The sequence below is a fragment of the Oryzias latipes genome, chromosome 1 (assembly GCF_002234675.1).
Source record: "Oryzias latipes chromosome 1, ASM223467v1".
NCBI classification, from domain to species: domain Eukaryota; kingdom Metazoa; phylum Chordata; class Actinopteri; order Beloniformes; family Adrianichthyidae; genus Oryzias; species Oryzias latipes.
In genome coordinates this window covers 18,615,530-18,631,089 of record NC_019859.2, presented here as the reverse complement: position 1 = coordinate 18,631,089, position 15,560 = coordinate 18,615,530, and the positions used below count along the sequence as shown (strand labels likewise).

Genomic DNA, 15,560 nt, shown 5'->3' with positions numbered 1-15,560 from the left:
TTTACAAAATCGCATCAAAATGAAATAAATCGATCATAATCATACTGGAAAATACCACTTGGATTGAGGAACAGTAAGTTTATTTTACTATAACGGAAAAACAACCAAGTGTCATCACAGCAGACAACACACATATGATGTCAGCAAAAACTTATCAAGTCACCATTCCAGTCCAATGTTGGAAAACCTTTGAATTTAGCAAAAACATGCGACCATACAGTGTGGTAGAATGTTCTAATAATGTTCCACTTGGATTATTTTGGTGTGGAAAAACAACAGTGTAGTACACTGTTGTTTTTAACTTAACTAAACAAAAATGTGAATAGATTTACCATAAATTCTTGTTTACTTGTTTGTACACATATTCAGTTTACACTGAATATGTGTTCAAGGAATCTGGAAAATTTCACCTGCACTGTTAAATACCAGCAATTTTGTTATGAGTCACACTGGTTGAAGTTTTGGCTAAAGATGCACTGGATCGGTTTTAGGTCAGTGAATCAAATAGTTTAAAATGAACCAATATTGACTATGAATCTTATCTGCAACCACACATTATGATATGAATTGAATCATTGTTAAAATGTATCGTCACACTATTTCATTGAAAAAAGGACCTTCACTTTCTCAAAATTACTTTTTTGTCTTTGTTTGGAGCCAGTTTAGCTCGTGCTGGTCTGCGGCACCTTCCATCTGTGAAACCAGGGTTGGAATCCGGGCTGCTCCCTGTTCTCTTCTCTACTTCTGTGCCGGTCCCAAGCCCGGATAAATTGAGAGGGTTGCGTAGGAAGGGCATCCGGCGTAAAAATGTTGCCAAGTTATCCATGCGACTCATCCTTGAAAGAGAGGTTGTTTCGCTGTGGCAACGCCTGATGGGAAAAGCCAAAAGTGAAAGATGAAGACTTTTTTGTCTTTGTTTCCTTTTCATTACCATATCTTGGTGCATTCTGTTGTTGTATTTTGTCAAAAATAAATAAATAATAAAAATGGATTTTGCTGCAAATCCTAGTAAGCAATGCAAACACACTGCTAATCGTTTTGATCACTCATTTGATGTTTATAAGAAAGCGTGACAACTATCATAGTGCTCAAAGACAACTATTTGGATGCATCATGCCATGAGGTGGGTTTGGTCTTACTCCATGCTGGATGTGTATTTGAGGATTGAGATTTCAGTGCGTGTGTTTGTGTGTGTGAGCTCTTATTGGTGCTGTGGGATGCATAGCCATTGAGGCCATAATTTAGTCCATTATGTCCTCTGGTTTGCAGTCGTAGCCCGAGGCCTCTGGCACTGAACGTTGTGTCATTTGCTACCAACTGGGTTTTTGATGAGAGTGTGTGACCTAGACGCCTCATCCCTCACCACTGTCTCATTCTCTTTATTTACATCTGTCTTTAGCATTCTAATTACTCTCTTTATTGCTTTAGCCTCAAGGAATCTGTTATACTGCAGAAAAAGGGACTAAGGACACCAGAGTTTAAACCAATAATAAAACAGCATAACTTCCATTACCCATAGGCAAAGATTAGGTCTTGAGACTCTTATTTAATAGGGTGTGGGAAGGAAAAGTGAAGAGTTTTCTTGGTTAGGAAGGCATGCTTTGCTAAAAGTAATTTCTTTTGTCTAGTTTAATAAAACAAAAAAGAATCACGATACATGTATCATTGTGTAAGCACAGAATGTGTAACATTTCATGATCGCTTTTGGTGTCATCTTAAAATGGCAAACGAAAAAAAGAATGTTTTATATGATCCGTCCCTTCCCACCAAATCTTATAATATAGCATCAAGAATAGGCACAGCAGTCTTTAATGAGCTCTCAACTTTAAAGACTTGAAGGATATTAACAAGCTGCTTGACAAATGGTGCTTAGAAGCACATTAAAGACGCGGCTAATGGCGCGCATAATGACGGCTAATTTTCGATCAGATATAAATTAGAGCCCCCAACAGTTATTTGCCTTAAGGACTTTATGTAAATGATTCTGTTCTGTATAAACTGAAAACTGAGATGGAGGAGTGAGTGAATGAGTGAGGGAGGAACAGAGAAAGATGAACAGAGAGGGAGAGGGAGAGAACAATCCTCCTTGTGGCTATGATTAATAGATTTGCAACAGCGAAGGGCTGTCAAAGCCTCACGAACACACATCCTCCACCACCTTCACATGAAGACCCTCTCTATGTGGTCCACAACGGTCTCTTAAAAGACCATAAACAGCTGTGAGAGGAGTGAGGGTCTGATGCTAAACGCCTGAATGAAAAGGAGGATCAGCTGGTTGGGAATGAAAGGAGCCGGGCTCACTGTTCATAAACAAATACATGTGCAGTGTTTGATGAGGTGTCAGCTTTACAGCTATAATGTGGGACTTAATGAATTAAATGATTAATTAAATAAACATTTTGTTAATAGAGTTTGATGTATTAATAAACATTCAAATGACCTTTGACCTCAAATGGAACATTGAAAAGTCGAGCAGTGTGTTGTCACGTAGGTAGTGTTTGGTGCAACTCTGCTGAAGGCCTTCAGAACTATAGAAACAAAACTTTACTGATAAATTGGAAGTTTATGTACATTTTTTTTAAATAATTTTGGAAAAAACAAACAAACAAACAAATGGTGAACTGTACTTAACAATATAAAGCCCACTACATCAAAGGATTGACAGATTTGTTTTTTTAAGATGTTTTTTAGACCCTTTGATGAAATACACAAAAGATTTGCAATTTAATTTTTTATGACATATGGATATTATTAATTATGATTATGATTTTTGCTCAAAATTTTAGTTTTGGATGAAAAATGTTGACGAGAGTTCTGGAAAAAAGCTCATATTTAACCCGGTGTCTCATATGGGCGGCCGTGGTGCAGCGGTAGGGCGGTCGTCCCATGATCGTAAGGTTGCAGGTTCGATTCCCGCCTTGCACGCCCATGAGTCGAAGTGTCCTTGGGCAAGACACTGAACCCCACCTTGCCTCTGGTGGTAGGCGGGCGCCTGTGTTTGGCAGCGGAGCGACCACCAGTGTGTGACTGTGTGTGTGAATGTGTGTGTGACTGGGTGAATGGGTCTGTGACTGTAAAGCGCTTTGTCCTTGTAGGAAGAAAGGCGCTATATAAGTATACGCCATTTACCATATTTGATCAATACATTTTTAACATAGTCCAACTGTATAATAAATATCCAATCGTCAATCAATTTTGCATCCTTTCAAAACAGCGAGTAGTCATTAAGAAAAAATGAATAATAATAGATTAGTTATTTTCACCATAAAATTTTGAATTTGCCATTTTTAATTTGAATTAACAAAAATATTTCCATGCCAAAAGTGTTTTTGAGATTTGATGGAAGCAGCCCTTTTGAAATGAGCAGGAAAAGCGCTTTTACTGCCCCTAGTGGAATGAACTACAGGGCAGAAAACATGGACCAAGTTATATACAATGGATTTTTAAGGAGTTTTCATCATGCTAATGCCATAAGGATCTCAGAAAGGCTTGTAGTGTCATGTAAAAATATAATGAAGCAAGTAAAGCAAAATAAAAAAATTAAAAAAATTAAAATAACTCTAAAATACGATCATGCAAAGACGATCAATTTTGCCAGTGTTAACAGCTGGTTTATATTAGAATTTATCAACTACCAAACAGATAAATTTGAAGGATTGGGCCATATTTTAGTTTTCACAGAATATATTAATAAATTAAAAAATATGCAGACCCATAACTCAGTTTTCAGTAAAGGTTTGCATGTGTCAGATTCTAACCTGGTTTCAAATCAATTATTATGTCATTGCGATCACCAACAACCAATGCTGAATTTACTGAATGGAGATTTCTGCGCCAAGTACAAAACTGGTGATAGCTGCATTGGAACACTACAAACAAAGTACAGCGAAGACAGGGGTGGGTTGTCACAATTTTACTTATCCATGCATTGCTCATCTTCAAAAATTCTTTCAGCAGTAATTCCTACGTGAAATGAAAGCTTGAAGTCTTAGCTTTAAATGTGTATTTCTTTTCTTTTATTTTTAGGAGTCATCGTAACAGAAGTAATGAACTATTAAAGACATTCTGGCATAATGTGACAGCCAGCCCCGGTCTCCCCTAAATCCACATTCAACAAACGATAGTTGTTCTTTTAAACCAGCAATGCAATAGTACTTTATTGTGAATTAGACTTTGAGTTTCTATCAAAAGTAATTCAGAAAAGGGAAATGTTTCTGTCAATGCAAGCTCTTAAATATAAATTATTTTTATCTGAATGATTCGCTTTTCATGTTTATGTCAATAGTAACTGCCGATTCAGCATCCATCCCTGAAATAATTTGCAATTGATTTTTTATTTAAAAAAATTATTCAGACTTTAAGTTAGAAATTATTCTTGTTAAGTCTTTTTAAGTAAATAATAATTAAGTGTTTTACTTGGAAAAACTATTTTTAGATGAAGAGACCTAAAATAATTTTTTATGTACAAACAATAAAATAAATTACTTTAATCACAGAATGTACAGAAAGAGAATACTGGTTTATGGTTAAAAGGACGTCTACGCCATTCATTTTTAATGAAGAACGAAGTCTTTTCTACACATGTCTAGAAAGCTCGCTATCATTTCTGTTTAAATTTCAAAATAAAGGTCATTCAGGTTGGGCCCTTTTCAACAGTGATCAAGTATCTCATCGTTAAAGCCATAAATAGCCTCTGGGGGCGTCTGTGATTGTCAGTTTATGTGTTTGACTTTTTAACTTCGCACTGCAACTCCTCAACTTAAACCAATAGCTAATCCAAAAAACCTTCAATTTTTGATGACTTGAAATAATAAAAAAAGGTTTATATTTAATTACCTTTCATTTACTTGTTCATCTTATTTGATTTTGTATTTTCCTTATGTTTTCTGATTAGTTTGGCGATAAATAAAGCTGATTCAAAGATTTAAAACGTAAAAAAAATGTACAGCGGGCCTCCACGTGCGCGCATGTCTCCTCTGGCATCGTTTCATCAGCGTGCACGCGCGTGATCACGTTAAATAGAAGAAGAGACACAGTGGGAGATAGAGTTGTCTCATTGGCAGACACACGTGCGAGTTTCCCTCCCTTTGCATGCCATTCTGGATCAGAAAGTATCCCACAAACCACCTCCTAACCATCCAAACGCTGCGCCATCGATTAGAATCTGGAAAACACTTAACAAACTAATGACTATTGATGGCTGATTAATATTGCATCAACAACAACTGATTGGCGACAAAATCAAGAGGGGATTGCCACGTCGACGTTTAACCAGCCGCTTGACAGCTTTTTTTTCCTTTTTCTTTATTTCCATGGCATTTTGGCGCGGGGAAAGGGAGACAGCAGAGGACGAAATGGGATGTGAGGCTGCAGTGAGCAGCGCGGTCAATTTTATGGCTTACAGTTCGTCTAATTCGAGAGCAGCGGCGTCTTTGAAGGCAGACGCTTGGCGTAAATGTACAGTTAAAATATTCCACTCTCAGGTCCCCGGGCGGAGCTCCGACAGTCCCTGGCTTCATTAAATTTTCATCAGCATCCCTGTGAAATGGGGGGTGGGGGGTGGGATAGATGTTCAGGGGAAAGAGAAAAATAAAACAGAGGGCGTAATTATAACAAAAGGAAACAGCGTTGCCCCTTTTTTCTTTTTATAGAAAGCTCCCACAGTGGATAGAACCCCTATGGGATGTGCGCACATATGTGTGGGGCTAAAATTTAAATTTATATATAAAACAATCTAAATCTAGAAAAAAAAATCTATATTTTTAAATAATCATTTTATTGAAATTTGATAAATTAATCAATTAAAATCAACATTTTCCCACATGTGACACACTCTGGAGTCTGAGGACCCTCATCTGTCTGCCTCCACACAGCTCCGGGATGACAACCAATAGCGAGGCTCGCTGAATAAAAAAAAGTTAATTTCAATTCCCGATGAGACACTCACTCCACAACCCTCCCCTGACCAGCGGTAATTAACAGGGATGGCTAATGACTCCTTTATTCGATCTTCATAATTATCTAGTTTTCATAATTCGATGTGTAATTTAATAATTCGCTCGTATTAACGCATTAAGCGAATGGGCCGTTCAGAGGGAAATTACAGGCACTCACCAGGAGCATCTTTTAATTGATTAACCATCAACACTGTCTCATTAATAAGGCTCGTTTTGATACACTTAATTTGTCATGAGGATGGCGGATGAGGATGTAATACATGCACTATTTTTTTCTGTTTTTCACTAAAATGAAATAACATGTTATTGATTTTGCTTATAATTTATATAAAATAGCATTTAGCTTTTAATTTTATATTTTTTCAAGCACTGTTATTATTTTAGATAACAGATTTTTTTCGATGTGCTGAAATAGAATCAGAAGTTGTCAGACAGACGGGTTCAGAAGCTCTCCCGGCCTCTCAGGTAGCTGTCCGTGGTGCTGAAACGCAAGCGATCAACAAACCACCCAGTCAGTCAGTCAGTCAGCCCTGAAGCTCCACAACAGAAGCTCTGCTGTGGACATGACATTCAAAACACCCCCATCCCCCCGCGCTTTTTTCCCCTCCTCACCTCCTCCTCACATCTAACTATTACTCCGAACCAAAGGCTTCAAAGCTTGTGTGCCCGCATGCAGCAACGAGGCATGTTTCACTGTGTATTTAAATAGAGACGGGCACGTTGGCAGGCGGGCTGTTTTTGTGGCGGCCTGACATCTGGCAAGTCTGCGCTCCAGGGACCCATCTAGCTCTCCACAGACACCCTGATTAGACTCTAATAGAATATTAGCATTTGCTCTCAGGTAAGGCAACAGTGAACTACAGCAGCAAGTCACTGGAGAAGCCACATGTGTCTATAACGCTGATAGAGGGGAGATGGTGTACTTCCTATAGGCCCGGGGGAGGGGGGGCTTATTTTGAATTTGGTCTTCAGTCAGCATTCACACTTTTAGCTGTGAGACCAAAAAGTGCCCTAATATAGTAACTTATATATATATATATATATATATATATATATATATATATATATATATATATATATATAATATATATATATATATATATATATATATATATATATATATATATATATATATATATAAATTTTTGTCATCATCAGTTTATATTTAGGGCCACCCCTTGAAAAAAAAATCCAAAACCGTTTTTTAATAGCCACGCAGCTAACAGCTAATCCCTTTCCCTCCTCTTCTTCATCAATAAATAAACAGATGAATAAATAAAATAATAGCAAACATAATCTAGATGAGCCTCCGATGAAATGTTAAAGATTGTTCTTTAATGAAACACATATTGCAATTCAATAATTAAATAAATTAAATTTACAATGGATGTAATAAATTAATGGAAGTCTCCAACCAGACAACCAAAATATACATTACAGAAATGATAAACCTCATCTAAAAAACAGCAATACAGTAAAATAAAAAATAAAAACAAACCAAACTGTACGGATATATTTATGTGCATCGACTGATTCAGATGAAATATTTACATTTTACACATACACATCCAATGAAGCCGTTTCTTTTCTCTTCAAGAAAAAAAACATTATTCAAACAAGGTGATTCAACGAGCAAGGACTCCATAATGATGCGAGTATATTTATACAAATAAACAGCAGAAATTATACATTAAATTATTTCAAGAGAGAGTAGTCTCTTATATATATCTCGATTGTACCATTTAAAAAAAAACACATTTTTAGACTGCCTGTTTTGCAGTCGTTTCCCTTTAAACCAGAACAACACGCTTTAAACTCGCTGATTTTCTCAAGCAAAACGAGGAGGGTGGGATGAGGTGGGGTGTGGGGGGAATCCCAATAAATATATAATGAAGTAAACATGACCTCACTCAATAAATAGCTCATAAGAAACCGGCCCACGCTGTTGCTGTGACCGGTAGGATTTATGTTTTTCTTGAATTGCCCCCCAATAAACTGCAAAAAAAAATTTTAAAAGTGAGGCTTTTATTTTTTAAATCCAAACACGGAGGCCTTTATGAGCAGCCGTAATCCCTGTGAGTTCTTCCAAAATAAATCCCTGATTTATCAGAGGTGTTGACAAAACGAAAAACACACCAAATCAATTACACATGTAGACACAAAATGAAGTGTGTGAAACTCTTAATTTACAGAGGAGCTACATAGTCTGGCAGTAATCTAATATTAGCTCTCCCGACCAAGTTGTTTGTTATCCTCTTAATCCCCCCATGGACCCTGAATAAATGTCAGACTGCATTGTCATGAACTCGGAGGGGAAAATAGCTTATCCTATAAGCCAAGAACAGAAACGACATTAGTCAACAACTATAAGTGCTTGGAATGAAATATCCCCGTTTTTTGTGCAAAAAGAAGACCTCCCCCCCCCCCCAAAAAAAAAGCCTTTGTAAACTAAAGTCACACTTTAAAATGAATAATACATAAAAATTAGAATTTAAAGAGTCCTGTTGCGTTTAAAAGGTGAGACATAGTAACAGTGGTCTTACTTGATCCGTCAAACTTGTCCCCACATTTTCCAGAGACGCGCAGTTCTTTTTTTTTTCTTTTTTCTGGAGTTTTTCAGTCACTGTTCAGGAATTTTGTCGAAGTTCAAAGCACAGAGTCACTGATGATTGGAAAAATGATGTGAAATAGGAAATATGTTACAAATCTTCTCTAAACAGTTCCAAGTCTTTTTTTAAAGTTTTTTTTTTCTTCTTTTAAATATGAAGAGCGATGTTTAGACGCATGCAGAGTATTTCATTCGTTTCTGTTTCTGCCGCTGGTTGCAAAACCAGACCCGCACCACGTTCTTTTTCAGGTCCAGCTTTTCTGCGATTGCTGCGATTTTCTCCGAGGAAGGACGTGGCTGAATGGCAAAATAGGCCTCCAGTGATCTCTTCTCCGGCGCGGCGATCGACGTGCGCTTCCGCTTCTTCTCCGCGCCGTTGAACAACTCGGGTTTATTAAGTTTCTCCCTGTGTGATTTCTCGGCTTCTTCTAGCCACGCTTGCAGGATGGGCTTCAAAGCAATCATGTTGTTGTGTGAGAGGGTGAGGGACTCGAACCTGCAGATGGTGCTTTGGCTCAGAGAGCCCACTCCTGGAATCTTCAGACTGGCTAAAGCTGACCCCACGTCCGCCTGGGTAACCCCGAGTTTGATCCGTCTCTGCTTAAACCTCTCCGCGAAGGCTTCCAAGTCTCTGGGATCGGCGTCCACGTCGTTCATGCCCATGTGTGGCGGTAGCCCGTGGGCATGGGCCATGTTGATGGCCGCCTGGTGCATGTGGTTCATGCCCGCCATGTGGGCAGGGTGCGCAGGCGTGGAAACCACCGAGCCGTCCGGCCCTGCCATGGCTCCCAGTGCCAGTCCCGGGGTGATGTGGTCCAGCAGGTCCCCCTCCAGCGCCTGGTGGGGCTGGTGATGGTGGTGGTGGTGGTGATGATGGTGGTGGCCAGCCAAGGCGGACGGATGAGAAATAGGCACCGAGGAGGAAGAGGAGGAAGACGACGTGCAAGGAAGAGTGTTCATGGTGTGGTAGGTTGCGTCCGGCTTGAAGGGGCTGTGGTGTGGAGGGTGGTGGTGGCTCTTGGTCTGTGAGACTATATCCACCGCCGCTAGAGCTTCAGCCCGGGCCAACAAACTCTCATCCAAGCCTCCGAATATATTGCTCTGCAATTGCAAATAGAATGCACACATAACTGTCAGCAGGGAATTCTCCCACCACTCCTCGGTTTAAAACATTTCCAGAATGTGAGAAGAAAAAAAAGAAATCCTGAAAAAGGAGCACACAAAACAAGACACATGCAACATCCCAGGTCATAAAAATTAATACGCGAGGCAAAGCCGACTGAATACATAAGTTGAGCAGAGGAGGAAAAAAAATATGGAGGTGTTGGGTGATTTGCTGTGCAGACATGAAAAAAACATCAAGCAAAAAAAGAAAAAAAAAGTGGGCTGTCAAAATGTGCCTTTAAGCAGTGATTATGCAGAATACGTACCGGTGGGGTTGGGAGACAGGCTCTGCGCATCGCCTCCGAGCTGCTGCTGCTGCTGATGATGCTGCTGCTGTGTCGGGAGGAAGAGCAGGAGGACGAAGGTGCGTTGGAAGTCAGGGTGGACGAGGAGGAAGAATGCAAGGAGTACTTGGGCTCGGGCAAGCTGGTGTGCGCCATGGCGAAAGGCTGCTTGCTGTTCAGAGACATCATCATCATATTTGCTGGCGTCCAGACCTCAGCAAGTTCCTTTTAATAAGTTAAGACTCCGCCTCCTCGGGTCGGGAGTTAAAGCCCAAATTGATTCGCAGGAATATCACGTCGCGCTCGAGTAAAGTTTGGGCTTGAAGACGGTGGTCCAACTCCGAGTCACATCTATTTATTATTAGGTATGGAGGCTTGTTCTTTTCTTGGCGAGTGCGATAGACTCACCAACGAGCCACGAGCTGGAGCGCAGCAGATAGGCCTTCCTCCTTTGTGGGCGTGTGGCGCGATTGTTCAAAAAAAAAAGAGCCGTTTCCCACCTTCAGCTGACGCTTCCTTTTATCATTTATATATTTTTCTTTTTCCTTTTTTTTAGCCTTGGACATATGCAAACAATCTCGTAAAAATCTTCTTGGAAAACGAAGGCAAAAACATGATTTTCATTCTGGAAAAAAACAAAAACAAAAAACCTCTCCGTCTCTTTGGATTTCCCCCAAAAAAGCGTCACGTGACTTGCCGCGCTCGTTGCTTTTATCGCAAGTTTCCGTCCTGAATTGACCGTATAAGTGAGAAGTCAAGGCGGTGACAGTTTGAACAGTGTACCTCCTCGACGTCGTTGAATGCTGCGGGGACCCGGACTACCTCTGCTCTGAGGCGAAGGGCTGACTGAGTCTCTCTCCTCCTCCCTCCTTCTCTTCCTCCCTCCCTCTTTCTCTCTTCCCCGCTCTCCCTCAACGTCTCTCGCTCCCTCTCTCCCCTCAGCTGCACCTGAAAACCCTTTTTCATGATTTATTATTCTTCATTAGCCACACCGCCGCCGCTGGGGACTCTGCGCATGGGCAGTCCGCAACAAGACATTTATTTAAAATGACTCTACTTCATCACCAGCACCTCGTTACCAACTAATGAGGCTTGGATGTTTTTTTTTTTTTAAAAAAATCTATATACATTTCCTACTCTCTAAGTTATGTTTTTTCTACTTAGATATTGTCCATACAAACTCAAGTCTACGTGGCAAATAGTTTTAGAGAAAGAGGGAATTCAATTTACGCCAATTACGACTTCAAATTAAAAACGTAATTTTATAAAATAAAACCCATTTAAATTTTTAAAGCGTTAAAAACGCAGAATTCAAAACAAATATAATAACAATTTTGCATACAAAAAATTAAATTTTAATTCTTGTTTGATGATTTTTTTTTCCAGAATCTGTGTGTTTGCATGCAAAAACGTAAAACATAAAACTAGATTTTGTGTAACTCCGTTTTACAATAAAGAGATGTGGTTAATTGCGAATCTATGTCCTTGTCATATCCATGTCGTAGCAGGCTATTATCTTATCTCTCTGCTAATTAAGGCAAATTATCGATAACGTTATTATAACATTTAACCACCTCTTAATTAACAAGAGGGGGTCTAAATTGTTTAATATGATCTGTAGGGCGGGCTCTTCATGACACTTAAGTGCGCCGAGGGATTTAGAGAAGGAAAAAGAAGGCTTCTCTGATTCTCCTTGTCTTTTTGCGCGACTGAGTCAGATGAGGCGCACCTTAGTCTTCCCTTACGCGCACGGCGATAAGACATCATGCGGCAGAGATGTGCGTCAAAACCTGGTTGGAGCGCTTTATGCACGAATGAATCCCCAGTTTCTGAGTTGAAAAAATCAAAAAGTTTAGGATGCAGCATTGCCTTATGCTACTTTTGGACTATAAATCATTGCTATAATCAAAACCACAACTTCCACCACTGAATGTTTTCTGTCTGGAAATGCTGCAAAGCTCTCCATCTCGGTATGTCGGGGTTTTTGTGCGCTTAAAAATATTAAATCCTGCTTCTTTCTGTGTTTAATCTGCATATTTAGACTCCGCGGATGCGATGACAAGCCACCCGGTGTTGCTGCTCAGCAATATTATTTATTTATTTATTTATTTTTACATTACCAGAGCGCCAGAAGTGTGATTCCCCAGCGGGACGAACAGGCGCTGCTGGAGCCACCTCCAGATATCCAGAGACAAGAGATCAGGCCCAGGAGACATCAAGGAGCGATCCGTGTCTGCTCACATATACCCACAGACTGATTTATGATGAAACTTTAAAGAAATCATTTATATTTCACCACCTCTAAATCGGTGTATGAAATTTTTATCCACAATGAAACACACAAAAAAGTATATCTTAAGTCAAATAAATCAGCCTCAGCTTCTCCGGAGCAATTGACTTTGAAGTACACTTTCCAACTCTTTTCGTGATGCGTTTATGACCCGAAGGCTCTCCCTCCCTTGGCCAGCAGATTTTTTTCTTCTTCTTCTTTTTCCCCCCGCGTTTAAAGGTGGACACGTTGTCGGAATGGTTAGGAAAAAAATACATTTTAAAGGTTAGCTGGCAAAATAGCAATGAGGCAGAAGAAGAAAATCAAGACTCAGGGAGCTGGCATCAGAGCATTTTATTTGGCATGATTCAGAAACAGACCTCCACACAATGCTTGGTCTATGAATTCCCTTTATTTTATCTTCTGTTTTTCAATTTAGATAATTTATCTATTAAAATATGTTAAAACATGTGGGAGGGAAACAGACCAAAACAGATTTTTTTTCAGAAAGAAAACTCCATGGACATTTCGGCTTATGGTGCAATATTTCTAAATCAATTATTGGCTAAAAAACTTTTATTTTTATTTCATTTATGTGGAAGTGATGCAATTGGATGATCTCATATCCCTTAAGTCCACCACCTGAACTTGGGCAGAAGAGACTAGTGGACGTTAAGGATAAATGTGAAAACAAATGCTTTAAAGGTAAAGCTAAAACAAAACTGCAGCAAAGCTTAACACACTTCATAAGACTTTTTTTTCTTCTTCTCTCACCTGAAATCGAGGTGCTGCAGAGTTGTGTGCTTTACACAAAGACATACTCCTCCCTGCATCCCAAAGGAGCCTTCCACGTTAACAATCCCAATTACACAGAGACCACGGGAGACAGCTGTTTTTCATTACAGAACTGCTCCTTTGTGGCGCCAACTAGGTATCTACCTTCCAGACACACTCGGAGAACACAGCCAAAGCCAGAGTGAGAAGGAGATAAGTGTGCAGAGAAGCAGATGAAGTCTCCTGGTTGCTTGCAGTGGCGAGGCCTATATTTGCAGCTTCCCCCTCCTCTTTTTCTTGTCTCTCGCAGCTCTTTACATGCAGGAGCAGAAGGTCATTGCTTGTTGGGAGAAGGTCTATAAAGAGATGAGGACCTAACTCAGCAAATCACACAAAAGAGTGTGTAAGGGGAGGGGGGGGTCAGTAGAAGCCCAGCTTTATTTATTCATCTGCTTTACCTGGGAAATGTGACTGGCTCCATAAGGACGGCTGTGACTCTAATGTTGTGTAAATCCCCACAACAGAACTGGAAGCTTTCAGGATTTACTCAGTGTCACACAACGCAGAGTAGGTCTCAGACTGAACAAGAGGGTCAGCTCTTAAGAAGACTGAGGAGATTTCAAAAGCTGTTCTTGAGGTGCATTCACAATCATGGGCAACAGCGCTTGTCTTACTTCAGAACAAAATTATGAAAAATAATTTGCACAAATAAATTGCACTCTATTTCATATCAGAAAAGCATTCACAAAAATCAAATTCTGGGGTCTGAATACGATTTAAAATTGTATTCATTGAAAGGAAACAGAAATTGGCTATGCAGCATAAAAAAATCCAGTATTCACATATGTATAACAGCAGTGGCGGAGCTGGAATATATCATGTGGGGGGTGGGAGGGGGCAGAGGACTTTGGACGGGTGGCAAATGAGAACAGCAGGGTGAAGACTGTTACAAATGAGAGGATCAAAAAATGCGTATTTCAAATATTTAATGGTTCTTCAAGCTTTTGCAATGCTCAAAGAAGCATGCATTAAGATAGCTTGTAATGGGGCAGATGTCCCCCACTTTCTCCCCCATAGCTCTGCCCTTGTATAACAGACAAACATTTTATGGTAAATAAAGTTACTTAAACAACCATTATTTTCCCTTTCTTGGATGCAAATGAATAAATTGAGTTTTGCAGAGCTGCTTTGATTTCTGACTGGAAATCACGGACTGCTGCATTTGCTCTTTTTGATCATAATTCTGCTTTTTCTATCCGTTTGAAACGACAGTCGATTATCAGTCAGCTAACTGTGGGTTAGTGGCACAATCAAAACACAACGATAGTTGAGCACTCTAGTTGGATGACACCCATGTTGACAAAGACCTGTTTTTTTGTGAGCATCTACAGAATTATTTTCTTTTCTTGTTGCGACAACCCATCTTTTTGCTCAGTGGAGATCATCTTATGAATATAAGATGTAAAAGACAACAAAAGATAAAAAAAAGCTTGGTTTGGTAGAGGGGCTTCTCTTTGAGATGATTAAAAGTTATTGGTGTTAGCTGGTCTTGGGATTTTGCAAAGGGAAGCTCTGTCTAAGAATGTCGGTCTGGTTATTTACCATTCAGTTTAAGTGATGCAATCCTGGCACAGATATTGGCCCTGCTCAAAGTTATCAGGCCGTACTCAGCTCTGAAAATTCACTATTACCTGTTTTAACAACTTCACACTCTTTCCATCCATTCTCGTCACATCTGCACAAACCTTTTATAGTGGGTTTGGATAAGGTGTGGTTTGACTCTTTATTATGGTAGTACACGCGTTGCATTTAAAGGAAGTCTCTGATGTCAGATTTTTTAGGAGAACCTAAAGTACACCAGGGGTCTGCAAGCTTTAAAAGTGAAAGAGCATTTTTGACATGTTTTTTTTTTTACAGATCAAAACCTAGTGGGGGATCAAAACTCCTATTTTGCCACTAAGGAAGCTCTGGCACTGCTTTTAATTCAATACTGATTTGATTTGATTTATTTTTTTCAAGCATTAATTGCAGTCAAGACAGTGAAAAATTCACACAGTTTTATCAAACTCATTGCTACATTGTTACTTTTTGATCTTCTCGAAAAATAAAATAGTTTTTTTATATTTACTACAAGCTCAAATGACTTCCTTTCAAAATAAAAGACTTCCTGTGTCAAACCGATCATCCAAGTGCAGCCAATGTGCTCCAACAAAAGGTTTTAAACAACGCAGAAAAAAAAGCCTTTTTTTTTAACTTGTTTTATCTTATGTGTAATTTTGTGAGCCTTCCTCCTCACTACTGACATGAATATGTTGTTCATGCAAACAAATATGCAAAACCAACAATGTGAAGGTTTTGCGTGTTGTGTTTGTGCAAGTTTGCATGAAGTTTTTTCATGTATCCTCCTTGCAGTCCAGCTTGCGTTTAAATGATTAAATATGGTTACCAACATCACCATAGAATAAACTTAATTACCACAGAATTTCTTAATGAGCATTAAAAGC

General features: G+C 39.4%; 1 protein-coding gene across 1 annotated transcript; it reads right to left on the bottom strand.

The window, feature by feature from the left end:
* Positions 1-7,270: 7,270 nt before the first annotated feature.
* On the bottom strand, positions 7,271-10,872 carry pou4f2 (POU class 4 homeobox 2). The gene is made up of 2 exons (XM_004065932.4): positions 9,996-10,872; positions 7,271-9,666 (listed from the first exon to the last, which is right to left on the bottom strand). The coding sequence occupies exons 1-2, from the start codon at positions 10,206-10,208 to the stop codon at positions 8,734-8,736; spliced, it is 1,146 nt and encodes a 381-aa protein (XP_004065980.2). The 5' UTR covers positions 10,209-10,872; the 3' UTR covers positions 7,271-8,733.
* Positions 10,873-15,560: the final 4,688 nt, after the last annotated feature.

Excerpts from the sequence above, each read along its gene's own strand:
- pou4f2 (XM_004065932.4), bottom strand. The coding sequence starts at position 10,208 with ATGATGATGATGTCTCTGAACAGCAAGCAGCCTTTCGCCATGGCGCAC. Across the intron at positions 9,667-9,995 it reads CCTGTCTCCCAACCCCACCG|AGCAATATATTCGGAGGCTT; the intron begins GTACGTATTCTG and ends TTGCAATTGCAG.